Here is a 27,243-nt window from a genome sequence, read left to right as displayed (position 1 = left end):
GCGGCGAGGCTCGTGGCCTCGCGCGAGAACGGCCCGCGCGGCGCATCCGGTCACGTGGGCACGCGGTGCCGGCGCGGCGCGATGCGGGTGAAGGTGCTGAGCCGCAACCCCGATGACTACGTGAGGGAGACTAAGCTGGACCTGCAGCGCGGTGAGTGCGGCTCCGGCACCGGCCCTTGGCCCCCGGCCCGGCCCGGCCCGGCACGGCACGGCACGGCCCGCCCGGAAGGGATGAGGCCGGCGGCCCGGGAAGGCGTTCGAGCGCCCGTCGTCCGCGCTCCGCTCCGGTCCCTTCCCCTCCGCCGCTGACCACTAGCAGCGAGAGTCGGAGAGCTCGGGCAGGGGCTTTGGGCTTCCCTCCTTGCGGGCACCGGGAGCTCTCCCCGCGGGTGCCGCTCCCAGGCGGGGATTCGCGTGCGGGGCCTCTGCGGGGCTGAACTTGCCTTGCTGTGGCCCGGGCGGCGGCTGCCGGGAGCTCCCATCGGGGTGGCAGAGCCTGGAGCTTCCAGAGCCTGGTCTGGAAGCGGCGTCAGAGCAGGAGTGGGGGCTGGCGGTTTAATCACTGATTTGGTACCCCGAGATTGCGCTTAATATTTCCTAGATTACCCTTTTCAGTTTTTTGCACTTAATGCTGTTCCATTCCTGGTATATGGAGTTCTGCTTCTTGTACAATCATTATTTAAACTGCCAAAAATTGTGTTGATTTTACTCATAGAATAATAGAGTTTTGTCGGTTGGAAGGGAGCTCTAAAGGTTATCCAGTCCAACCCCCCGCACCCTGCCCTGTGGTGAACAGGGACATGTTCAGCTAGATCAGGCTGCTCAGAACATTGATGGGGCATGTGCCATCTCATTGTAAAACACTTCTTACTAGTGTAAATTTACCCTCTAATTACTCATCGTCATATCATAATAGACCATCTAAAAAGTCTGTCCCCATCTTTCTCACAGCCCCCTTTAAATACTGAAAGGCCACAGTGGGGTCTGCTCTGAGGTGTCTCTTCTCCAGGCTGAACAACCCCAGCTCTTTCAGCCTTTCCTCATGGGAGAGGTAGTTCATCCCTCTGCTCATCTCTCCTCTGGACCTGCTCCAGCGTGGGTTTCTAATGTGTGTTCTTTCTGTTGCAGTTCCAAGGAACTATGACCCTGCATTGCATCCATTTGAGGTTGCACGAGAGTACGTAAGAGCTCTGAATGCCACAAAGCTAGAACGTGTGTTTGCAAAACCCTTTCTTAGTTCACTTGATGGCCACAGAGATGGAGTTAATTGCATGGCCAAACATCCAAAAAGTTTGTCTACTGTGCTGTCTGGAGCCTGTGATGGGGAGGTAAGCTTGCAAACCACAACAAACACACGTTTTTTTTCTCTTTTGTGTTTTGTTGGGTTGTTTGGTTGGTTTGGTCACACCTTACTTTTCTGCCTCTGTTCAACATGTTACCTCCAACCTCACGCAGTTTTGCTGCTCTATAACTCTGCCACTGTACATGGGAGACAAACTTGGGAGACAGACTGTAGTGAAAGGTTCATGGGCCAAGATAAGGACAGGGAGGGATCACCCACCTATTACCACCGAGGACAAAACAGACTGAACACGGGGTTAATAATTGAATTTAATATTAACAAACTCAGAACAAAATAATGAGAAGTAAAATAAGACCTTAAAATTACCTTCCCCCCACCCCTCCCTCCTTCCCCAGGCTCTCCCTTCTCCCTATCAGCACAAGGAAAGGGGGTTACAGTCAGTTCATTACAAGTTGTTCCTGCCTCTACTCAGGGAGAGGAGATGCTCTGCTGCTCCACCATGGTCCCTCCCATGGGAGGCAGTTCTCCATGTCCTTCTGCAGTGTGAGTCCTTTCCACAGACTGCAGCTTTTCATGAATTGCTGCTGTTGGTGGCTGTTCCACGTTGTGTAGTCCTTCAAGAGGAGGCTGCTCCAGGATGGGCCCCCACAGGGTCACAAGTCCTGGGAAACCTGCTCCAGTGTAGGCTCCTCTCTCCATGGGTTCTGAGGTCCCTGCCAGGAGACTGCTCCAGCAAGGGCTTGCCATGGATCACAGCCTGCTTTGGGTGCATCTGGTCTCGGTCTTCTCCACAGTTGCAGGTGGATCTCTGCACTCCCATTAACCTCCTCCATGAGCACCAGGGGCCCTGCTGCCTCACCATGGTCTTCACAAGAGGCTCAGAGGAACCTCATTCTTCCTCCTCCTTCTTCCTTCACCTTGGTGTCTGCAGTTATTCCTCTCATGTATTCTTGCCCCTCTCTTCTCTGAGTGCAGTTACTTTTATTCCTTTTTAAATGTGTTATCATGGAGTTGTTACCACCATTTCTTATTAGCTTGGCCTTGGCCAGGGGTGGGTCTGTGTGGGAGCTGGCTGGCATTGGCTCTGTTGGATGTGGAGGAAGATTCCAGCAGCTTCTCAGAGAAGCCACCCCTGTAGACTCCCACTACCAAAACCTGGCTGTGCAAACCCAATACACGTTGGGATTTTCCCTAAAGAGCCACTGTGAGTATTATGTGGCTTTCCCTAAAGAAGTTAAACTGCCAGATTAGCTAAGGTGAAAGGGCATACAGCCAAAAATTTTTTGGAATAGCAGGGTTTCCTATTGCCTAAAAAAGGCTAATATATATTTTATTGTTTTACATAACTATTATAAATAGCAATCAAGGACTAGTGGAACTAGTGGCCGAAAAAACTGTCTTTTCTGAATTACCTGTCTTTTCTCACCCTTACATTGCTCATTTGATGGTACTTGAATACTTTAAAGGTAATCAAGGGCAGTTTAAAGGTCTTCTAGGCAGTTGGCTGCTTTCTGCTTTTTATAGAAAGTGCTCATGTCATGCAGTAGTATAAGGGAGGTTAACCTTTTCAGAGAAAGTGGAACAAATTTCTATGAAAGTTCTTACCTAAATTTCTTATTCACTGATAGAGCAAGTGAAGTACAGGGTACTGTAAATACATAAAAATATAAAAAGTGAACTCCATTTCTTTGTTGTTGGTTTTTAAATGAGCCCAAAAGCTTTTAAACAGAAACCTCTGTGAGAGGTGGACATCTATAGACAATGTAGTACAGCAACTGGACAGAAAAAATTCTGTTGATTCCAAATTTCTTTGTGTTTTTGTCTTTAAAAGGGTATTTTTTTGCTAATTTTATAACTGCTGCTGTTTTTTAGCAAGAATTCTAGTTCAAAAACATGGGAGTGCAAAATGCAGAAAGTATACAGCTTAGGTCAGGGGGGAGTGTAGGAACAAAAGAGCCTCACTTCTAAAATTATTTTTCAAGAAAGAAATAATTCTTTTTTAACATGATAAAATCTGACCGGTGTCCAAGCCAACTCTGCCATTTCATTACAACATGTGTGGTCTCTTCTACTTGAATACTGAACTGCAGCTGTGGAAAGCTTACAGAATATTTGCTTTTTGTTTTTATCAGGTTAAGATTTGGAACTTGACCAAACGACAGTGTATCCGCACGATACAAGCCCATGAAGGCTTTGTTCGAGGCATGTGTGCCCGTTTCTGTGGCACATCATTCTTCACTGTGAGTATTATGTGGCTCCTCAGCAGTGCAGCAGCACACCTGCTCACCACCTGTTTTCCACTGAGAAGCTTGCTCTCTGCCATAGAACATTTAAATATTGTATGAATACACTTATTAAATGTGTCGGTGAACCCGACAGTTCTATTTAGGATGAAGTTTTTTCTGATGTTGGGATATGGATATCATTCAAGAGCATGGAAGAGATAAATATGAGCAAAGAGCTAACACATGGTCTTGTAATTAAAACTCCAGTAAACTAGTTTTTGTTAAAGTAGTAAAGTAGTAGTAGCTCATTGCAAGACTTAAAAAAGTTAAAAAGTAACCATTTGCATACACATATTCCATGTAAAAAAGTAACCATTTGCATATACTATGATTAAAAGTAATCTGATTAAGTTAAGACCATTCCAGGTGAAAAAAGCTTTATTGATTCATAAAAAACCACAACAGATTCAGTTGCATGTAAACTGCTTGGAAATAGTATGTCTTCCTGTTGGCATTAAAACAGTTCTGAGATAACACAACAAGAACTGTTTTTGAAAACAGGGAGTGTCCTGAGGTTATGCTTTGTTTAAACTGGTCATAGAAGAGCCATTTTCGCTACAGTATATTTATTTTTTCTAAGGTATAGACTAGGTCACAGGGACAGTAGTTAGGATATAGGGAAAGTCACAGTAAAAAATCCTAAGTGACTCCAAGTTAGTTACTCCCCTTTTGAAATGTCTGCCTGAAAATTGAGAGAGGGAGAGAAATAGTAATAGTGCAGTCAGGGAGGGGAGGATAAACTTGTAAAGCTAACATTTTTTTAGGCCTTTTTTTTTCATGATCCAGGTCACTGCACAGCCCTGCAAAAGCTTGTGCTGGCATTAGTGCAAGAGGTAGAACAAAATTTGGAGCAGGCAACCAGAGCAACTGAGGTGGAAAGTGCCTTTTAACTGATTACAGGCTCACCAAAGTCACTTCCAGAAGATAATTTGCAGTTTAAAAACCACAAAATTTAGCCTTACAAAATAGCCATCATTCCAGCTCACCTTTTTCCTATTCAGCTATCTATATTGGAAATTGGAAAAGCCTTGTGAATCAAGATGGACAATGGAATTGGTGAAGGAAAGGTGGTGGTGGGAAACAAGCAACAAACTGGGAATCCATCGCTGGCTCTCAGAAGCTGACAGATCCCCAGACAATCTCTGAGCAGCCCCCACCTCCTCTTTCTGCTCCCAGTACTGCAGCTTTTATTGCAGAGCATTGTTCTGGGGTATGGAATACTCCTATGGCCAGTTCAGGACATCTGTCATGCCCGTGTCCCCTCCCAGTCTGCTGCCCACCCCAAGCCTGTTGCTGGTGGGTGAGGCAGGGATGATGGAGACAGAGTGGGAGCAGGGGGAAGTGCACAGCCAAGGCTTGGGGGCTGTATCAGGGCTGTTTCAGCTCAAATGTTTTTTTCAGCCCTGATGTTTTTTTCATCAAAAATACAGTGCCAGGTGGGCTGCTGTGAAGAATATTCACTGCAGCCGGACCATGTACATGTTTTAATGACATGTTGTGACCAGGAGAGCTAATCTGTAGCTTGAAGATGTAAAATGGAACAAAAAATAAACAGGAGGAAGCATGTGTGTATATCACAGAATATTTTTTTGAAAGGATGCCTGTATTTAATTGCAAAGCTCATCTAGCAAAATAAAAGAGAATATATTTACATAAAACATTACATAAATTCTCCAATATTTCCAGGTTGGTGATGACAAAACCATAAAGCAGTGGAAAATGGAGAGCCCAGAATATGGAGAAGAAGAAGAACCTGTTCATACAATTCTTGGAAAGGTAGTAAAATAGGAGTTTTGATTTTCCCACACCTCTTTTGAATTAAGTTTGAATAATTTCTTATCTAGCTTTTGAAGGAGAGAGAAATAATTTGATATCACCTATTATCATAATGGGTTGTAATTTGCTGGCATCAAGTTTTATTGTGGCATTTTTAAAGTATCTTCATGTTTTTATTGCACTTACTTTATATGTAACCAGAAAGGACTCCTGGAATGCCACCAGAGACTGCTTAGCTCTGTCTGTACTAATTATCCCTTTCCTGCAAACTGGCCACATTTCTCTGTAGTCTCTTCAGATGTGTATTGTCAGTGCTTAGTCTGCATTAAATAAGTTACTTTTCATACCAATCTCACAGCCATTCAGTACAAAATACTAACTTTACATCTTCCTTATTGACAAAAGCAGTCTAAAAATAGATATTTTGGCACTTTGAATTTATGATAAGCTTGTGTTAAGAAAAACGTTAAATGCTTTTTTCAAATTGATGGTTTGAAACTCTTTAGTTATTGTAATGTCTGTGAGATCCGTTCAAGTCCCTACTGAAAATACAGTTGCGCTCTTAAATTTTTCATTTGCTTTAAAATGAGCCAGGATTTTGTAAATATGCCTTTAGTGCCAACTCCATTGTAAATTACCAAAAAATGCATACATGCACCTTAAATGGAAAAGAAAGCTTGCCTACTGGCATGGGTACATCTGATAAAGTTTAGTTTCTAGTAGCAATGGTGACTTAATTTTCACCATTGCTATATTTCACCAATATAATTTTCAGTAATATAAATGAGAAAAACCATGTGAGACTCCACATGCAAAGATTTGTTGATTTTTTTTTTTCCCTAACAGAACATAATTGAGTATTTATGCATACAATTGGGTTTTTAAATTTTTGCTTTGTTTTTTGTTATTTTCCCTTAAAGACAGTGTATACGGGAATTGATCACCACTGGAAGGAGCCTGTTTTTGCTACCTGTGGCCATCAAGTGGACATTTGGGATGAACAAAGGACAAGCCCCAAGTGTTCTCTGACTTGGGGTTTTGATAGCATAAGCAGTGTAAAATTTAATCCCATTGAGGTAATGATTATGTAATTTATTGGAAATTAGTATTTTTCTTGAACAATATGAAATGTAAACTCTGTTTACACCATCTTGATTTTTTTTCCTTCCAAATTTAGATTTTGTTTTAATGGAATATATAAGGAGATGCATATATAGATTTTGATGGTTATATTATTTTGGAATGTAGTACCATACAATTTTTTCTTCCTCTCTTTTGTCTCTCCTAGTGTGGGAGAGGAGAAACAAAAGCAGAGCAGTCTCCATTCTGCCCACAACAACAACATACCTAGTACCTCAGTCATGCAGTGTAGCAGTTAAGTGGCTGAGGAGCTGCCAGTTCATCTGTTCCAGTATTCTGCTCCCCGTGACTGAGACTTCTCTTCCCACAGCAAAACAATTGCATTTGATCTTTTACAGCACTTCTGTTATACCCCTTGACTGGGCTGTGCTCACAGAAAAAGTGTTTATGAGGAATTGTCCGTTAGTTTTAAAGTAGAGGGCGCTGCATGGATTCTGGATCTTACAGGGAAAGCTATTTAAAATCTTTGTGCTGGGTAATTAGCTGCACAGAAAAATTGATGAAGGTATTTCCTTGACTGAAAAAGAAACTCATGACCAGCTTTGTGAAACAGCTTAGGTATTTGATGTAAGCTATTAACCACACTCTAGAAGTATTCAGAAGACCATAAACACTGGTTTTGGGGTTTTTTTTTTCAGACTTACCTCTTGGGAAGCTGTGCTTCTGACAGAAATATTGTGCTGTATGATATCAGAAAATCAACTCCATTAAAGAAGGTAATATTTTTCTTTTTAAGATTAATTACTGGTGCTAATAATCATACTGAATATGTTAATAGCATGTAACTGTTGGTGACAGTAGAGAATGGGAAGCTCTGAAATCTGAGTTAACTGAGTTTTCATTGTCTGAGTCTTCTGAGTTTGAATTAACGTTGGGATTTAAACAATGCAGAGTTAGAAGGGCCTTCTTCTGCATCCAGACAGGCTGTCATGCTCACTCTGTTGTAATTCTTGATCAAGTGCCTGACCTGACAGCAATTTCACAATAAGAACTTTATGTTCCTGTATTGCATTCTGTCTATGTATGTGTGATTTTTTTTTTTTTTTAAATTTTTTTTTCTCTTCCTTACCAGAAGGAAACAAGCTAACTTCACCACTGGAGAGCCTTGCTCTGTATTTGAAAAGGTGTTTTTCTTTCAAAGGGAGAGAAACCCTTCCCTATACACCCACCATAAACATTCAGAAATCCTTTGCAGTGTAATCAAAATAATATTTATATGTGGAACATACTGATGACCTAAAGATTCCTATTTAACAGAATATTTGTATTTATTTAGATAAGAGGCTGGTAATTCATACACATCTATCAAACCTCAATCAAGTTCAGTAGTTCTAAGCCCCAGATCGATTTTAACTATGTTCTTCTTGAAATACAATATTCTGGCTTGCGAGTATGTATTCAGTGTTACATACTGCCTGCGGTGTCATTGAGCTGATACACACTACAACATTAAAATGGTACTTAGTTATAAAAAGGAATGTTGTTGGCATAACAGTGTTTCTTTCTCTCCCTGTGCCCCAATAATTGTTAGTGAAGTTTCATTTGGGCCACTGAGGCAGTGCTTATAGAAACTTGTCAGTGATGCCAGCTAAAGACCTGAATGTTGAAATGAACCCAGCCAGTGCTGTAGAGCTGCAGCATCTGGTCAAAAGATGCAGTTGGATCCTTTGTGAACTACGTTTGAATCTAACAGAGTTTTACTTATGTATATATGCTAAATATATGACTGTACATATGTGTGGATATAGAATTACTGTAGACTGGGTGCACATGTTTGTGTATGTGTATCTCATGTAAGCAGCATGCTGAGATGCATTTCATGCTGTAGGAATAAAACACTGGTTAGGACTTCCTTGCTTCCATGGGCACAGTACTGGGTTTCCTCCTGAGATAGGGATAATTCTCCTGTGGAGAGGAGGTGAAATGTCCATTTTTGCATTGAGAGCTAAGAACTTTGGAACTCCTAAGGGATTGGTTTTGCTTATTAATGTTACCATACTTATGTATGGGCACTGGTTTCTGGCACTGCTGCATTCCTGGAATTTGATCAGCAGAGCAGTTGGAACTCAGTGGCAGTCCCTTCATGAATGGAAATAGGAGTACATCACACATGCATTCCTATTCACACAATTCTCACACTGTTGCCCGTTTGTCCTGAGTGTGGATTTCAAAGCCTTTAGTTTTAAAAAGGGAGGGATGAGATAGTGAGATGCTACCTAGGTTCAAAAGAAGAACTAGTCTAAAAAAAGCTGGGAAAGATGAATGAAAGCAATTCTGTTCAGAGACAAGAGGAAAATGTTTTCATAGGAATTGGTACACTTTAAAAGTCATTCTTGTGCAACCTGTGGGATCAGGAAAGCTTAGGGTGTTGTAAAGATAGACTTTAGCATTTTAACAGCTGACAGGAGCTGTGTTTTCTCTTGCTTGTTACATTCTTAGGTGTTCATCTCAACCAAAAACCTTGCTGATAGTAAGGGAAGACAGGTTAATTATTTGGGTAATGTTTCTGTACTAAAATAACGTCAGCATTTCCAGACTGACATTCTTTGTAAGCAACTGTTCACAGTTAAAATAATTAAACCCAGAGAACCAAGTCTTCAGGTACTTCACAATTTTGACTTGTCTTAATGGGGACTTAAACTTACCCATTTTCTAAGAAGATGTACAATAGATTAAAAATAGCAGTTAAAAATGGCTCTGGCATGGGTTTAGATAGTTCTGAAATGCCATTATTAATGTATTTACAGCAACTTAAATCACTTCCAGCCCAGGTTGCCTTACATAGTTGTTACTAAACCTAATGCTAGAACTGTAGATACAATCTCATTTCTTAGGTACTATTTTAATTCCAAAAGCCACTGCTGAAGTCAACTGAAGGCTTGTAAATTTTGGTGTAAAAATAGAGATTCGGAGCATGACAGGACTTGACTCCGTTTGAAAGAGATGGATTTTTAGCAATATTGAAGTTATTTTGTAAAACAGCTTAAAGTACTTATAGATATGGTGGGCTAACATTGATTGTGTGCTCATCTTGCAGTGGCTGGTAAACTTGTACCAGGAAGGAATAAAGAACAGTCCTTGATTATTAACTTCCCAGTTTTGTGCAAGTTTTATAACTAGAACAATACTGAAATCTGAGCAAATTCTAGTTGTTGCATTAGAGTAAACAGAGGACATCTCAGTGTCTGCTTTTTAAACTAGAGTCACTGTAGAGATCTGATGGTTGCATTCCCTTCTGCTTGCATGCAGTTCCTGAAAATAAGCAGTGTTCTGCTGCACAGAGTTTATAATGAACAGGATGGTGTCACCTAGGGAATGAGGATTTAGGGAGAATGAGAATTACAGGAATAGACACACATTCATTGCAATCTTTTGGAGGGATGTTCAGTAAAATCATCACTTGTTTTGAGACTGTGTTCATTACCGTAAGGGTTATAATTGTACAACTATAGTCTGAAATAGGTGTGTAAATTTATGGTGTTCAGTGTAGTAAGCCAAGAATAAAAATGAGATTTGAATACCATACCGTTAAACAAATTTCAGGATTTTTAAGTAGGATTATAGCTGGCCTGGAGCATTGTAGAAAATCCTGTTTATAGAGTTGTTCAGTTTGTTAATCAGTTGCTCTGTAATTACACATCCACTTTGTGTCAGGCATACTGTATAGCTCTTATTTTCAAGTAAATGGTTGGAAGTTCCTCTCAGACTCAGCAGAAGCCAAAGCTGCAGTGTCTGATGTGTCAGATGACTTTGTCCCTGCCTTGCCTTGTCCCACAGGGGCCCAGCTGTCCTCCAAGGTGGGGACATCCAACATACAGCTTGCTAGTGCCTCTTGTCTAGTCTGCAGTTAGAAAGCAGAAGGGTTTTATTAATCTGTTATCAGCTGCCTTCCTCCCACTTCAGGGCCAGCTGGCCTCTTTGTTGGCCATATGCTTACAAGCAGCAAGCAAATCTTAGAAATGTGTGAGGAATGATTCACTGCTGGTACAGTGAGAGTGCTGAGTACCTGACAACACAGTAACTTGTGTGTGCATTGCTTGGCACTTCCACAAGAAATGGCAGCTGGCCAGGAGAATTGGTGAACTGCAATTTTAGACATAAAATAATGAAGGAGTAATAACTGGGAGAACATAAACATGTTACAATTGCTTTGCAAATGTTGGTTCACAGCTTCAATTAATGACTATGTCCCTTGAAATAACCATTTAATTAGGTGTGTCTATAGATTACTTAACTAAAGGTTCCTGTAAATAGGACAGAGAAGTGAAATTTTTTGGAAGTTCCAGATTTACTTGTTGACTACTAACAGGTTGCCATGTTAAATGACCACTTAGATGAATTTGATTCTAAGGTGATTTACAGAGGAAAATTTAATTGTTGTGTAGCCCAAAGCAGAAGTATGTAATGAGGGACAGGAGGTTCTTGGGTTTCACTTCTAACACTGCTGAGGAAACATTCTGTCATGTACTATTCCTCTGCCATAATTATCTGTCTACTAAGTCCTTGTCTTCGGGAACGTAGGAAGTTTTGAACTGCACTGAGTATTTTACTGCCTTTAACAAGGTAGCAATGTGTAAATATATTTCAGGTTATCTTGAACATGAGGACAAATACACTGTGTTGGAACCCTATGGAAGCTTTCAATTTTACTGCAGCCAATGAAGATTACAAGTAAGTGTAACCTTGATTTTTGATAATCCTGGACAGATTATATTTTTCATCTGTATCTTGGTTATTTATGATTGTGCTAAAATAAAATTTTAAAAGACTACTCAAACTCTAAATTTGGATTGCTTTACAATCTAGAGAATTATAGGAATACTGATTTTAAGAAATATGAATTGATGATAGACTGCCACTCTGTGTGTCTCAGTACCTGGGGGGTAAAAAGCAGTGTAACTTAGAATAAATGCAGCTGAATGCAAGTATAACTTGAGATAGGCCCTGGAAAATAAGTACCATTGGTCCAGTCTGAGGCAATATAAGTGTTTATTTTCTTGCCAGCTCTTGTGAAGCTTGATACATTGTACTGATCAGTTATTTTCATGAGAACATTTCTTAAAAAAAATAATCTTTTGTGAGACAGTTCTGGAGACTGCAGTACTTATCCTTTCAATGTCTCGGAGCAGTTTTTTACTTTTCAACAATACTATTCATATGAACAGCTAATCTGATATTGAAAAAGCTGTCTCTTCAAAACTAGGCCATTGCAAATATGCTCCATATCCTTTTTTCCAGGAAGTCAGTGATCTAACAATAGATCACTGTTTTCTTCTAGAACATAGGAATTTTATCACTTATCTTAAGGCTGTTTTTCTAAGGAAATGGAATCTGGCTCAGACCTTGAAAGTGGTGTTATATTCAATGTGCTGTTTTTCTTGTATTTATGTTATGGTAAAACTATTAGACTACCTAATCTGTTTGTTTATAAGTTTGAGGTTTTTGTTTATGAATTTGGGTTTTGGCTGGTTTGGGTTTTTTCAATTTTTTTTTTTTTCCTCTTGCTAAACTAAAAATTATAGCTGTTTTTGTTAGGGACAACTGTTCTCTTGTAGCCTGAAGCATTTAGTATGCAAAGGCAAGTGCACACATCAACAATGCATATGCAAGTATTTGCTGGTTATATGGAGTAGCAATTTTGAATAAGATGCTGCATACTTGGGGAATTTAGAAGGAAAAAGCAATAATCACCATTATAGTATTCAGTAAGATATATTTAATTTCAGTTATGCATTCATCTGCAGAAAGAAAGGTGAGAAATCTGTTGAATTAAACTTTTTTAACATAATAGTCCTACTAAATGGTATATCTTAATCAGGTTCCAAAAAATGCATTGTCTGTAATTCACATATGCTTATTTGATGATCTGCATATTGATTATGCCTGGCTTCTTTATTCAGAGGGAGTAGAGGTAGGCTTTATCTGAGCTTTCAAGTCCTTAAGAGCAAACCAGCTGTGGTCCAGCAGCTGACTGTTTACTTTTAACATAAAACACCTGCCTTCCATGTTTTTCTATGGATAGTGTGCTCTGCTGAACTAGCATCTCCATGGGTAAGGACCAAGCTTTCCCTGCACTCCTAGACTTGCTACACCAAGCTTTCCTTGCACTTGTCTGCCTAAGATAATTAGGCAGTAAGAAAGGATGCCAACCAAATGGAACTTTACAGTAGACTCTGAATTACTAGGAGTTCACAGCAGGGGAATATTAGGAAACCTTTCAGAACTGATGGGCTTTCTGTAATGATTGAGAGGTGCTTTTACAAGTTCAGGGTGCATACTTACATGGGAAGATGGAGTAAAGGAGGCCAGTGTGATGCCTGCAATCTGACCCATGGACAGATGATGAAGTGGAGCCTATCTGTCCTTTGATAGGGAGCAAGAAACCTGATCCAATAACTAGATCCTTTGATTAACAAGCTTCTTCCAAACCCTAAACAAAGCCATTTTCTTTCTTTTCACATATTATGAGCTGTTTTAAGGAGTTCCCTCTGCAGTATGGCTCTATCCTTAAGTGTGGTTTATGTAAAATGTACTCTTTACTTAGGACTTGTTCAGATACTAAGCTAGTGATGTGTTTATTTTACAGCTTATATACTTTTGATATGCGCTTTCTTGAATCACCTGTGATGGTGCACATGGATCATGTGTCTGCTGTCCTTGATGTGGATTATTCACCCACTGGCAAAGAATTTGTGTCTGCCAGCTTTGATAAGTCCATCCGCATTTTTCCTGTAGACAAAGGTCACAGCAGGTGAGTAGTTTTACACCTTTCTCTCTCTTCATTCCAGTGACTTCCTTCCAAATCCTCAAAATTACTGATTCATTCATTAACATCTTCATTGGGGCATTTGCTTCCTGTGAGTGTTGAAATCTAATTCTGTCGGTAGTTTGAAACTGACAGGCTGTGTAGTTGACTTAGTTCTGGAGTATGGATCAAGAGTTGAACTATTTAACAAGTAGCAGTTCTTCCACAATATGGAGGTGAAATTAGAGTGGATTACTGTGTTCCTGTCATTTGTATTTTACCATGGTGAATCCCATTTGATTTCCCTGTTGATGCATCTTTAGTGATTTTAGGTTGCTTTGTTCTGTTTTTGTCACCACTTGAGTTTGCCATGTATTACAGCATTGGAGCATTTGGTTTCCTAGGGATTGTCTTCATCCTGTGTGAATGATTGCTGAAGACATTATGTAAAATAGATTGCTGTATGAATTCCCGAGGATCAGTTTGGGACCCTTTTGTGATCTATTTCAGTGCATTTACTACCTTTTGTTCATATTTTGTTAACCTGGTTTTGATTTGTAATACAGTGCTTTGAATACAATTCACATGGAGTTTGTTTTTCATGTAAGGTTTCATAAGTCAGTATATTAAATATTTTGCTTGAGTTCAGATTGAATCTACTGTGTCTCCATTATTTTTTGTTTTCTTTCAGTTTCATGAAAACTGGGGCAAGTTATCTGATCTTTCTGGTATCATTTGATCTTCATAAACCTGCCTTCATTATTCTTTCTTGTCAGTTCTTCCTCCTTTTTCTTTATTCTTAATTTTATTTTACTTCTGCTTGACTTCCTCTCTCCAGCCTTGTCCTCCCAGAAGGTTGTTACTGAGTCAAGTTCTAGGTGGTTTGAGGCTGAAAACGTTGAAATACTGGTTTGGTGAAGGAGTATATTTTTATTATTGATTGATGAAATTGTGCATGCTGAGTAACTGTTTGTGTTCCTATGCTGCATTAAATAGTGGGAGGGGCTATTTACATTCCCTCTGTATCTAATCTGCTGATAGTTTTCATGTTCTTTTTGTCTTGCAATAATACTTTAAATGTGATTAGATGGTGCAGTTTCTTTGTAGGTTTGGGAGTTTTTTCTGACTTGCATTATTAAACAATATGGTTAGCAGCTTCTTTGTATGAATTAAGAATGTTCACGGAAGTGGTGATATGTAAAGTTAACACACATCACTGCAGAGAAGTTTTCAGACCCCATAGCACAACACTAAAAGGCTTTATTTCACATTTTAGCAGATTGTTGCCAAGGCCTGTGGAAGGGGTTTTTCTTTGTCCACACTTTTCCCCCTTTTGTGTTGTAGCCATAAATCTAGTGAGGAGAAGCTTTACAAATGAAAAATTTTGCCTCATGTAAGCTGATTAGAGTGTTCTGGTACACTTAAATTTTTTTAGAAGCTGGGCTTCTTTAGAATTGCACAGTTCATTTTAATCTCACAGAATGGAGAAAGTCTCTAAAGAGAAGATCTGATCCTGCTTGGAAAACTGAGAGGGCAGTTAGGAATAACTGTAAATAAGGATCCTGGTGCTATTCTAGTTTTTACTTCTGATGTCCTCCCAGTCTGAAAAACTCCTAACTGCAATTGCTTTCTATTTTATTTTTAAATGAAAATTCAAATAGTGAAATTGTTTAGCCCTAAGAAATAAGGTTTTTTATGAAGTTGATTAAATTTAGTAAATGCTTAGCAGACAGAACTGTATTTCTATGCAAACTTCTAAATGACAGATCCAGGTTATTTGGCCATGTTTTCTGTTTTTCCTGTCCCTGAAAAATGACATTTAATACCTTGTGATGACAGCCACAGGATAGGCAAAGGCTGCAAATTCAAAGTATGAAAATGAAAATGACTTAGTTCCCCAAAGGTGGGTGAAGAAAAGCTTTGTTACTGAGTCATGTGGCAGAAGGAAAGTAAAACACAGAAGCTGTTGTGAAAGTGCAGATGTGCACACATGCCATTAAACAGTGAAAAGCCGATGTGAGTATTAATGTTTTCTGATGGTAGTTGTGCTTAGTCTTCCACATAGTTGTTCTTGTAGAGTATTGCTTGCTGGTGAATGAAGAGGTGATTAAGCTTACTAAAGCTTATTTATTCTGATATATTGATTACTTTTCTTGCAACCATTTCAGCTCAACCCCAGTCAAGTTTCTCCACATCACTTGAATAGCTGTTGCTTCTGTGTTTCTTTTACATTATTACTTGGGTTTTCCTTGCAAAAATAACTGAATGGAAGAAAGAAAATAAGCTGTAGTGCATGACTGATGCATCAAAGGAATGACTATTGGTAGACAATAAATAGACCTTACTTCTTCCTTCTTTTCAGAATGCTAATTCAGAATGCTAATGAATAACTAGAATTCCCAAAAAAGTGTATTTAGTCCTTTATTTTTATAGCAGAAATAAAAGAATAAACTTGTTTGATACATCTAAAAATTAGACAAATTTAACAAAAGTTTAGACAAAAGTTTAACCTAAATATTGGTTTAAATGCAGCATGCAGAAACATTTTTCAACAGCACTTGTTGAGCAGGAGTCTGATCAGCAGAAATTAAAAAAGAAATGGAGTCCGTTTTTGGATAAAGGAGGGAAATCACAATGAAGAGTAGCAAATCCACTGCCATATCATAAATGGACAGCTGGGAGGTGTTTCGTTGCTGTTTGGTGTTAGATTCTTTGGCGCCTATTTTTCTGCATTCCCATTCTGTAATACTCTCAATGTAAAAGCATATTAATCAAAATTATTTCAGGAACAGTATGGATTTCATATTGTATACCTTTAGCATGATTTGCAAAAAGAGTTGTTATTATTTAACTCAGTACTATGATTTCTGTGAAAGCACTTATTTAAAAAGCATCTTATCCTAGGTAGTCCTTTATCAATCTATCACACTTTTTTTGAATCTCTATCTATAGAAAGGTAAGATCAGCAGTGTTTAAAAAGGTCAGATTTTTTTAAAAACAACAGCAAGAAAATGCAAAAATATTTTGCCTTGAACAGAATGCTCTGTGCTATTTGAAAGGTAATGGTGAGAAAAGTGATGAAAGATACTTTAAAAATGTGTCTCTGCTCTAGGGAGGTTTATCATACCAAACGAATGCAGCACGTCATCACTGTAAAATGGACTTCAGATAACAAATACATTCTGTGTGGCTCGGATGAGATGAATATTCGCCTGTGGAAAGCTAATGCCTCTGAAAAACTGGGAGTGGTAAGAGTTGCATTTTGCTTTTTGTTATCACAAGATGTTTGGGGGGTTTTGTTATTATTGCAACCAGTTAGCCGTTTCAACTTTTAAAACTTGTTTATGTAGGGAAGCTATAAAATAATATTATGACATTTGTGTTTAATTTGTAGATTGACGTGTGCAGTACAGCTCATTGCATTTACTGCAGCTTATAATAATAAGAAGAAAATGAGATGCCTCATTATTGCTATACAAGATGACTTCTTTTGGTCATGTTTAATGTTAACAATAATTATCAGTTCTATCTAAACTAGAATTGAATTTTTTACGTGTGTGCTAATGGTTAGAATTCATCCTTTACCACTGGGAAAAAGGTAATAAATTCTGTTTAGCCATACTTAAGTAATTCTGTTGAAGTTTAGAGTCACTACTTTTAAAGATTTTGACTGAAATGTGATTAGTTCATATTCATTCATGCAGTTTGTTAAAAAAAAAGTATATTAAAAAAAGTCATGCTATGATAAGCATATGTATTGTAAAGTAGGCTTTGCACTGATGTGTAGTTTGACACCGAGATTGTTGTTAACCTTTGTAACTCTCAGATACCAAGTGGGAAAACTAGGGTGCTATCTGAAGTCTGCTTAATTCCGTGTAAGTCTGTTTGGTCGGGGTGTTCCTAGTGTGAACGATCACCAGCCTCATTAGGGAAGACTTCTCTGTCATACTTGTTCAAATGTTTGTGTACAGACAAAGCCCAAATGTTCCCTTTCAGTTACCAATTGCATAGATTCATCTGCACAGTTGAGTCAAAGTATTGAGTGACTTTGGAGAATGAATTTGGCACTTTGTGTGTTGGGAGTAATCCCTTTATGTAGCTTTATATTGTTATGGTATTTTGGAGGTGCTTAGATTGCCTTTTCTTAGCCCATCAGCAGAGCTGTCAGATAATGTCTGGGGGAGTTTCTGCTTGGTCTTGTGAAAGGTTGTGGGGAGAGGAAAGGGAAGCTGTGATTCAGGGAAGAATGTGGTACAGCTGAGATGCTGGATCTCTTGCATACTGATGTCTAGGACTGCTTGTGATTACCTGAAGCTCCATCAACTTGAATTATCTGTAGGAGGGAAGTGAAACAGAGCTGGGAGAGGTGGCAGGTGGAGGGAGTGGAGGAGTACTTTGGGCTACACTGGACACAGGATAATTCATGAACTGCTGTGCTCTCTGAAGCACTGGATGTGGAGTAGCACAGTTAAAATAACATGTATATCTTTAGCCATGGCCCACCATAGGTATTGGGAAGTCCTGTTAGTATTCCCAGTTTTGCTACAGAGCAGTAGATAAAAAAACCGCACAGCTTTGTGGTCTCTGCAGTAATTCTGATTACAAATGACTGTTTATGTTGAATTTTTTTATTTTAATTTTTTAATGGATACTTTTTTTTCTTTTTTTTTTCCCCGCTCTTCTGCATTGATTATTGGTATTTTCCCATTGGTGCTTTAGTCAAAGACTTAATTATCAATTCCATAGTTGCTTATTTTGAGACTTTACTTTTGGATTTAATGTTCATGTTGAATTTGTTTAGATAGTGCAGTGTTGGATAGAAATATTGTCTGTGTTCCTTCTGTTATATCCGTATGCCCATGGCAACACCCTTTTTACCTAATTTTATTATATTAACTGACGCTTTCTCCATTTGCTCACTATATTTTTAGCAAGAGATCATGATGTTTCTCTAAGATGCTGTTCTGTAACAGAATTGTCTGGTATTTTTGATGTTCATCTTTACTCTGAGCCCTTCATGTGAAGGACAAGTGGGTAAAAAAAATGTCACAAATGTAATTTTTGTGTAGAAGCATTCCTGATATTTTCAGATGTGAACAAAAAGTTCACTGCACTGACTACTACTAGATGGCATTGGCTGCTTTTGTTATGAAAGACTGGGAAATAATAGGCAAGCACAGCTACTCCTACATTGCAGAAATGTTGCATACCAAAAGGACAGCTTAGCTGTTGTTTAAGTGTTCAGAACACAGACTGGTAAATGACATTCTGCTCTTTTCTGTAGTATTTGCTCAGTGAAAACTGGCCATGGATGGGCCTAAAAAAAGACAGTACTTAGTTGCGACTACTGGCTATTGGATATGGTCTGCATGTTAATACTCTTGTGTTCCTTGACCTTACAGGAGTCCTTCAAAAAACAGCCTTTGCTGTTTTCCCTTGTGAGTACAGTGTTGTTGCTTGATGTGCCCCTTGGGGGCTGCACCCACAATATGGTTCTGCTCTTGTGGGATCATTCCAGTGAAGTTTTTGTAACCTCTGTAAAAGTGTGTGTTTCTGTCACAGCACTTGGGCTGTCGGCTCCCAAGAGAACCAAATCAATAGCTATATATGACACAGGTCAAGGGATATGTGGTTTATTATTTGATTTTTTTTTCCCTGTTTTTTAAATTATTCTTGGGGGGATTTTTTTTTCTGTTTTTTTTTCTTTTTGGTTGGTTGGGTTTTTTTTTTACTGTCAGAAGTGAAAATCCTCCCATAATTTATCATCCTATCTTAGAGAAAACACCTCGCAACATCAAAAAGTCATCTTAAGAGGCAAAACTATTTAGAAATACAGGAAGAACTTAAAAGGGGCATAGAAAAATTGCTCTCACTTCACAGAACAGAGAAGAATTTGTGAAGAATTACATTATAATGAGAAAAGAACATTTCACACCTCTGTATCTTATGTGGTAATGTGTTCAAGCATGGTGTTGTTGAAGCCATGAATTTAGCAAGACACAGAATTTGAAGCTGTCTGAAGTGGCTATAGTTGATTAAAATTTTTTTAGAAGCACTATGAAGTTTTATTTTTCAGATGTTTAGAGAGCAATTGTAGCTAATAGGACTCAGGAGTCCTCATGGCTTATCAGGCTCTTGGATATATCTTGGGAATGTTGCTTGGATTCAGTGCGAATCCCTGTTTGATCCAGCCTGGTAGTTCCTGTGATTCTTAAGAATGCAACTGTTAATGGCTATTTAGCAGGTTCCACTGATGTTTTTTTAGTATCTGCTTCTTTTTTAGAGTGTTGGTGTTCTTATCTTCACAGACATATGCTTGCTTATTTTATAAGTGTCCAGTCATTCCACAGTCTGTGGCTATTTTTTGAATGTTTTGAATATTCAAAGCTGAACATTCAGTAATTCTGTCAGAAGTGTCAAAATATGTCTTAAATGCTTAGTTGCTTGGTCTGCTGTTTTTCTTTGCTGAGAAGATTTTTTTGAATGACTCATCCAAAGGTCACTGTATTTCTGATATAATGCTAAAATCTTGCAATACATTGTATTTTAAGATGGATATTTTTTGTGCCAGGGGTGGGTAAAAATCAACATCCTGACTGAGAAAGAAAAATAGTAATCAAACTTTGGTTTTTTTCCTTTGGTGAGTACATAGTTATTTTTTCACATTGCTGAGTTCAAAGGAAGTTATAGTGAATATGTAATACTCATGTTGTGGCTGGTGAACATTTATCCAGTTGGAAAGTTGTACTTTCTGAGCTGTACCCAAGCAGTCATCAGTTCTGACATGCATGTTTCTTTTTGGTTTTAATGTATTTGGCACTGCACTCATTACTCAAAATCAGTGAAACATGAAAGAAAGAAGAAAAGTTTCTGGAGGAGCCAGAGGCATCTTGTGTCTCTACTCCACTGACAATTAAGTCTGCACAGGTTTTATGTCGGGGTAACAAAACCCAAATACCTGTGTTGGAGCTACTGCAGAGGTTGCTTCAAAATAATTTTCTACATTTAGCTTTTAATAAATTTTCATCAATTGATTAGTATGTATTATTAAATAGGATGTAACAGGTGTTACTTTTAAAGCAGTGAGCATCTATCTCAGCATGCCCAGAAGCAAAAGACTCAGTTAAGACTTGAGAAACTCTAGACTGTTCAAATACATAATATATGGCTTGTTAAGTATGTTTGATGCTTATTTAACCTGTGCTTTTGAAGAAGTTTGGGATTTATGAAAAGGAAAATGATTTTGACTTTTGAGGAGGAAAATTGAGCCTGATCTGAGTGGAAAGGCTGAAAAAGCAGCAGTAATATAGTGGATTTCAGTTAATAGTGTACAATTAATTTAATTGACAGAAAGAAAGGGATAGACTGGGTTTCTCCAAATTGTACTGAAAGTAATGAACCATCAGTAAAACTTGTAGAAGCTGTATTGCTCTTCAGTCTGCCACATTAAAAAAGAAACTATACCTGCACTTCTTAGAGTGTGAATTCTTAGTAACTTCTGTGAGTAACAGCTGCAAAATTCTGTCTCTGTTACTTTTATGAATTAGTACAGACCAGTGGGTTAGGATGCTTAGAATTTTAGTGAAACTATTGATGAATGAGTGAACAGTAGTGGAGCATAGGTTTACTGCTTTCTTAAAAATGCAGAAATAGCAGATTTTGAGTATGGGCTAGTAGAGAGAGGAGAAAGTGCTGTTAGAAGTCTTGGTTTTGATCTAGCAAAGTGCATTAGCAGGAGCACTCCAAACTGTCTTAAGCAATTGTTTATCCTTTCAGTCTGTTTCTAGTATGTGGTTCCATTTTCTGAGATAATGCTGATAACAAGCAGTACCAGACACTGTGGGTCATGGCATTCTTTTGATAGTGATTTTCAGTTTGTGATTCAGTGCACCTGCAAATTCAGCCCTGTAGCTATGATTTTATGCTCTTAACATCTACATTGCCCTACATTACCTTTCTGGTTTTTTGCTTTTGTCATCCATTTAGATGTAAAGAGATCAAAATTTTTGGTCCAGGAAAGAATGAATAATGAACTTCATGGCTATAAATTTAGAAGGTGTTTTCCGCAGAGCAATAGAAAAATAAATAAAGACAAGCTATGGTGTAGAAAATTGCTGGGATATATCTGGATTCTAAAAATATATTGCATCTGTGCTCTTGCCTGCCCTATCCTAGAAGGGCAACCTGAAGAGGACAGATAAACATTCATTTCATATTCTCATGCTGAATTACAGAAGTCTTAATAGTGTGGAGTTTTAAATACAGCCCTCTTGAAGAGAAGAATTTTTTAAGGGTGGTTTTAGCTTCTAATCAGGGCTCTGCAAAAATGCTTACTTTCCTTCTGCTTAGATGGAAAAATAAGCAGTCTATGTCATCAAGAGGGAGGAGAAGAGGCATGGGCAGTTTACTCGAAGAGGCATTTTCCTATTGCTGACAACTTGGTTGCATTTAAGAGCTCTTTCTCCCTTTTTTCACCCTAAGTATTTGCTGTGAAGTCCTCCTGTGTAAGGGACACAAATCAGTTATGTTTCTGCCACATAATCTTCATTTTTCTCATGTTGGAAAGAAATTGCACATTCATTATTTGAACATAGGAAAAAACAGTCATATGTCACCTTTAACTATGTCTTCCCCTCATGATGTCACATAAATCCTAATTTATTACATATATTAAATTGGAGAGTGTTCTAGTCCCTATAAATGAAATCTCTAATCCTGCTGTGCATCTTCTCCAGCCCAAAACAGAATGGGAAATAACACAGTTCTCTTGAGCTGTTCACACTGAACTTCACAAAGTGACTTACAAGAGAGAGCTGGAATTCAGTGCATTATTGCAATGTGCTTTCTTAGCTATCTGCTACCTCTCATGAAGGAAACTTGTCATTACTGCAACATTTTCTTTTCCCATTGTGTGGATGAGGGTGCACTTGGCACAGCCGGGTGTATTGGCCGCTGGCATCTGGTAGTTGGGTGGAAAGTCACCAGCTGTGTCCCTTTCTCTATACCACATTACCCATAAAAATGGAGTCAGGCTCCACCATCTCTTAATCTATATTATTTTTTAAAATAAGATGTCCTGGATGTATCTTTAATTTACAGAATCACCTCTTGTCTGTAGAATCATCAAGGTTATACTAAATAGGCAGCAATTTGCTCTTCTAAAATTAAAGAAAAATCATTGCATTTAATTAAAATAAAGCTCTTTAATTTGGATTATGTCGGCAGTTTTCTGCAAAGTGGGAACACCTGGGATTTACTGAGAGTGAACCAGCTATTCACAGGCTGGCTCACAAGAAGGAATTTCAGTAAAAGGGGGAGGGTAACTTTAGTGGGCTAAGACTGTAAAATATACTCAATTTCAATTTCAGAGGCCACAATGAGTAAGTAAAGCAGAAGGATTTGGATTTTATGAACAAGAGGGTGTGGAGAAACAGGTTAAGAGCATCATGTATCTCTGATGTTTGAATAAGAATTTTTTGAGCCATGAGCAACTCTGTATCTGGTACCTGGTTTCCTTAATGTCCCAAATCAGAAGCTCCTTTGGGGTAACTTTTTAATACTTGTTTTCAGACCATTTATGGTATTCTAGACCAAAATCATCTGAGTGTGATAATTATTTATTCGGAATTCATGAAAAATTCTACCAGAAGGCACACACAAAAGTGATCTCCAGAGTGGAGAATAAGTAGCCAATTGCTGATTTCAAGCGGGGGGGGGGGAAATCATGTGTCTCCTTATATTGTAAGTGAAATTTCCAATTGTGTGTGTAATAAAGTTGTTGGTTTTGTTGCTTTTTTTTTTTTTTTTTGTTAGAATCAGTTTGACTTTTCTGGAAAGTGAGAAGTTAGTGACACAGAGTCATTTGCAAAGCTGAATAAATAGTAGTTGCATGAACTATTGTTCTACTTTTAATGGTTTAGGTGGAGATAGTACTGTGACATAAACATGGGATGGCAAAAGACTGGTGCCATGGTTTAATGGAAAATATGAAGGGTTTTTAAGATGTCTGAAATATTGGAGTTACAGAGTTTGGGCAGGAGGGTAGGAAAAAGCGGATGGGATTAAAATCATATTAAATTTGTATTAACAGATTTTATGTTTATATGAAAACTCACTAGACTGAAATGCAGCTGAAATTTCCAAAGATCCAAGTAAATCCAAAATACATAGAGGTTGCTCATGAAGCAATTCATGCTTTAAACAAAACCACAGGAAACACATTTTTTTCTTTTTGATAAATAGACATTAGAACCAGAGGGAAAAAGCCTAGTTGAAAAAAAAAATCTTCTGTAGATGGACTGTCAAGAGAACATGTTTCTTACTTTTGGTGTTGTTGGTGGTGGCTTGGACAGAATTTTGAACATGAATTGAAAATTAGTCTTTTATGGCAATACCAGCTCACCTGTATTTCATGTGCTTGTGATACCAAGACTTTTTGAGCTGCTTGAAGAAAGTCGGAGCTCTCTGTGTGCTATATAGTCAAGCTAATACTTGAAATCTGATCCATGCTTTGTGCTTCCCAAGGGATCAGGGAAGCTGGGTAAGATTCAGGCCACCTGAAGAGCTTTCTGTAAAGCTGTTCATGAGGGCAGTTCCTCTAGCATTTTTAATTACACTGCCTAGTGATTAAAATGCCTGAAAATCTTTGTTTTACAGGGAAAGTTGGTTGACATCCGAGGTTAGGAAAGACTAATCAAAGAGTGTTTACTGTCAGCTATTCAGGTTCTCATTTGTCACTCTACAGCACATTAAAATCTGATTCTCTGGAATTAAATTTGGTTACTTCACTCAGCTTTAAAATGATAACGTTTTGTGTTTGAGCATTGGGATATTGTTGGAATTTTAGGTTTTTTAATACTTACCTTCCTGTATTCTGGAGGAATTTACTAGAAAGAAGCCATTTGAATGAAAAGTTAAAATTTTATTTTGTAGAGGAGATGAACAGTTAAATCCCTGTTCCTTTATAACGTGCTTGTCTGTGTTATTTTCCCTGCAGCTTGCACCCCGAGAGAAGGCAGCCATGAATTACAATCAGAAGCTGAAGGAGAAGTTCCAGTTCCACCCCCAGATCCGGCGCATAGCTCAGCACCGGCACCTGCCCAAGAGCATCTACTGCCAGATCAAGGAGCAGCGCATCATGAGGGAGGCTCGGCGCCGCAAGTGCGTGCTCCTCTTTGCCTTCACTTTCTCTTCCTCTAAATAAAACCCATCCCTGCTGTGGCCTGTGGGAGTGATAGAGCTCCTTGGAGCATCTCAATGAGGGATCATGAGCTACTGGATTGATTCTAAGGAAAACGCAGATGAGTGCCAGTGGCAGTGAGGGCTGGCTGCTTCCCAGAAGTACAGTGAAGACATGGCAACAGATGCCATGTTGAAAAGAGCCACAGTGCTGAGTTAAGCATGACATGGTGCCCCATTGCAGTGGAAATAGGATGGACTGTTACAGGGTGTGTGGAGGGTTTTTTGGTTTTTGTTTGGCTTTTCGTGGGTTTCTGGTTTTGGTTTTTTTGATAATGCCAGATTCCAGGATGAGTGTTTCATACCACCTGGATCATTGCCATGTTGGAATTTCTAGGAGTAGAAGGTGATGTACTTTGCTATGGCTGTTGAATTAACAGTAAAGTGGCGGGTAATAGTCATATTTATTAGCTAAAAACTCCACAAACTTGAGCAGCTGATTGTGTTGACATGAAAACCAAGCTGAGCTCCCAAAGAAAGGCTAATTTGAAACCTTTCTAAATTAGCCTACTTTAAAGTTATTTTCAAAAGGGATAGTCCTTTTTCCCAAGGTAGTATATGGCTTTTGGTTATTAGAAACAGAGCAATTCTTAACTTTTTTGGCTTTCTTTGTAGGATGACTTCATCAGTAGCTTGAGGAGGAAGACAGGATTTCTTAAACATTTGTGCTGACTACTGAGTTTCATTTTTCTGTTTTGTTCCTAGGGAATTGAATCGTCGTAAGCACAGCAAGCCAGGATCCGTGCCCTTCGTGCCAGAGAGGAAGAAGCATATTGTGGCAGTAGTGAAATAATTGTTTTCACATGTACAAAATGCCACAATGAAAGAAAAATGTCACTATTAAAATAATACACTGTACAAAATTTGATGGACTTTGCTAAGACAGCATGTGGTTCCAGAAACCTGACTTTTCTTCCAACTTTGTTCATCCTCTGACTTCTTAAGTCATCATCTGTTTTGAGTAGTTATGAGAATTTTCCCTGTAATATTTTTTTGCCATTTGTCTGATGTTACTGGCCCAACACTGCATATTGCAGTGGAGTTTGACCCTTTTGATACAAGCAAATAACTTGGTGGAAAATATCTGTAATTCCAGTTCTATTCCTTGGTACTGTTACTACAAAAAAGGGATAAAATAGGTTAATACTTGCCAAAGCAAAAAAACCTGCTCCATATAGAGTTACAAAAATTATTGTCCTTATGCTGTCCTTTTTAAAAAATTTTATTTAAACAAATTTAATAAAGTGACATTAAGCAATGGACTGGATTTTGATTATTTCAACTGATTATTCTTAATGTCTGCATTATACTTCTTACAGTACAATGTATTATTTTTCTTTTATCCAGAAAGAAATTCAACAGGATTTTCAGACATCTGTAAATGTTTATAGTTTTGCTCTGTCTTTCTAACTATTGTTATATAAGCTGACCAAACTTTAGACTGTTAAGTTGCTAATATTTATAATTACTTAGTTGAATAATTTTTTTCTCTTTAAAACTTGCAAAATCTGGATTTAAAAATTACATATATTTTATAAACCACAGAAACTCCTTTGGATGAGATTTATTATAAGCTTTCTATTTTACATTTATAGAAGAAAAATGGAAGTTTCACACTTTAAAAGGTATTTGTATTCCAAAGTTCCTTTACAGTTTGCCTGGGAAACACCCTGTTTCTCTTCCCATGCAATAAACAGCCTTTTATTGAAGTTGCCAAGGTGATGAGAAAACTCTGCTGGAATTAAACTAGGCTGTCTAGACTGAAGAGAGATATGAGATATGTAATAACTGTAATTGCTTAACATCACCTCTACAAAAAGCTCTTTTTAAGTCTTAACACTAGAGTGTGTAATGACACTCCCCTTAACCTGAGCTTATGCACAAAAAAAAAGTGAACTCAATTAGAGTAAACTTAATTTTTTATTTTTTTTTTAAATCTGGAAATTGAGCACTTTGAGCACTTGCCTTCATATAGTATCCTGTTTAATGCTTTTGCTGACACTAATCCATATGCATTTCTGGTTCTTACTCTTTAACTTGTCTCTTGCAGTACTGTTTGGGGAAGATTCCTGAATCATCATGGCAAAATTATGGCTCTTTAGTGATAAGAGGCCATAATGTATCTTTGACTCTCTGGATCACTTACCTTTATGGGGTGATGCAGGAAGAGAAGCAGATCTGAAGAGCTATAAGTAGGATGATGAGAAGAAGTGGAACAGATCAGGAAATAGGCTGATGCTGGCTGTGTGCCTGTTGTACTAATACAGTGCACTCTGTGCCAAATACAGTTTATTTTCTTCCTGAAATACTGAAAAAATTGAGGGAGAATATGCAGTCCAAAATATGGCTTGTGACACAGCTGTAGTCAAGTCTTGCACAATTTGCAAAACCAGACTAATCTCCTGAAATGTGATTAAAAATTTTCAGCCTTGTCAGTTTTGCGTGAGTTGAAGCTGTTGATTATTGATTTGTTGAGTCATGGTAACCGCTGGTGTGAACAAGCCCTGCTGCTTGGAATTTATTAGCTTTGCTGCAGAACTCTGAATGTACTGAGAGCTTTCAGTTGTGGAGTTGGGTTAGGTTGTGGTGTGGCATTGGTGTGGAGCCGTGGGTGTGAGCCATGTCCAAAGGATCTCCTCGTGTTCTAACACCTTTGTGAACTGTTGCTTTCAGAGAGAATCTGGAGTGGTGCAACTCAAATGATTGGGGTTGGCTAAAAATTAGTAGAAAGATTGTAATTATGCTGAAAAAAGGAA

The 27,243-nt window shown here is 38.4% G+C and overlaps 1 protein-coding gene across 1 annotated transcript; it reads left to right on the top strand.

Annotated features, from left to right (window-relative positions):
• The first annotated feature begins 3 nt into the window (after positions 1 to 3).
• On the top strand, positions 4 to 25,749 carry DCAF13 (DDB1 and CUL4 associated factor 13). The gene is made up of 11 exons (XM_071421454.1): positions 4 to 151; positions 1,129 to 1,328; positions 3,436 to 3,543; positions 5,275 to 5,364; positions 6,285 to 6,440; positions 7,143 to 7,220; positions 11,093 to 11,175; positions 13,091 to 13,255; positions 16,362 to 16,497; positions 24,246 to 24,409; positions 25,193 to 25,749. Exons 1-11 carry the CDS (start codon positions 82 to 84, stop codon positions 25,278 to 25,280), a joined length of 1,338 nt encoding a protein of 445 aa, XP_071277555.1. The 5' UTR covers positions 4 to 81; the 3' UTR covers positions 25,281 to 25,749.
• Positions 25,750 to 27,243: the final 1,494 nt, after the last annotated feature.

Source organism: Agelaius tricolor, unplaced genomic scaffold (assembly GCF_023055355.1).
Source record: "Agelaius tricolor isolate 1412-34295 unplaced genomic scaffold, bAgeTri1.0.p SCAF_2, whole genome shotgun sequence".
NCBI lineage: Eukaryota > Metazoa > Chordata > Aves > Passeriformes > Icteridae > Agelaius > Agelaius tricolor.
This window is presented reverse-complemented; position numbering and strand designations above follow the sequence as displayed.

Bases quoted from the DNA above. Each gene is read 5' to 3' on its own strand.
- DCAF13 (XM_071421454.1), top strand. From the start codon at position 82: ATGCGGGTGAAGGTGCTGAGCCGCAACCCCGATGACTACGTGAGGGAG. The intron at 1,329-3,435 runs GTAAGCTTGCAA...TGTTTTTATCAG, and splicing joins CTGGAGCCTGTGATGGGGAG to GTTAAGATTTGGAACTTGAC. The intron at 24,410-25,192 runs GTGCGTGCTCCT...TTTTGTTCCTAG, and splicing joins AGGGAGGCTCGGCGCCGCAA to GGAATTGAATCGTCGTAAGC.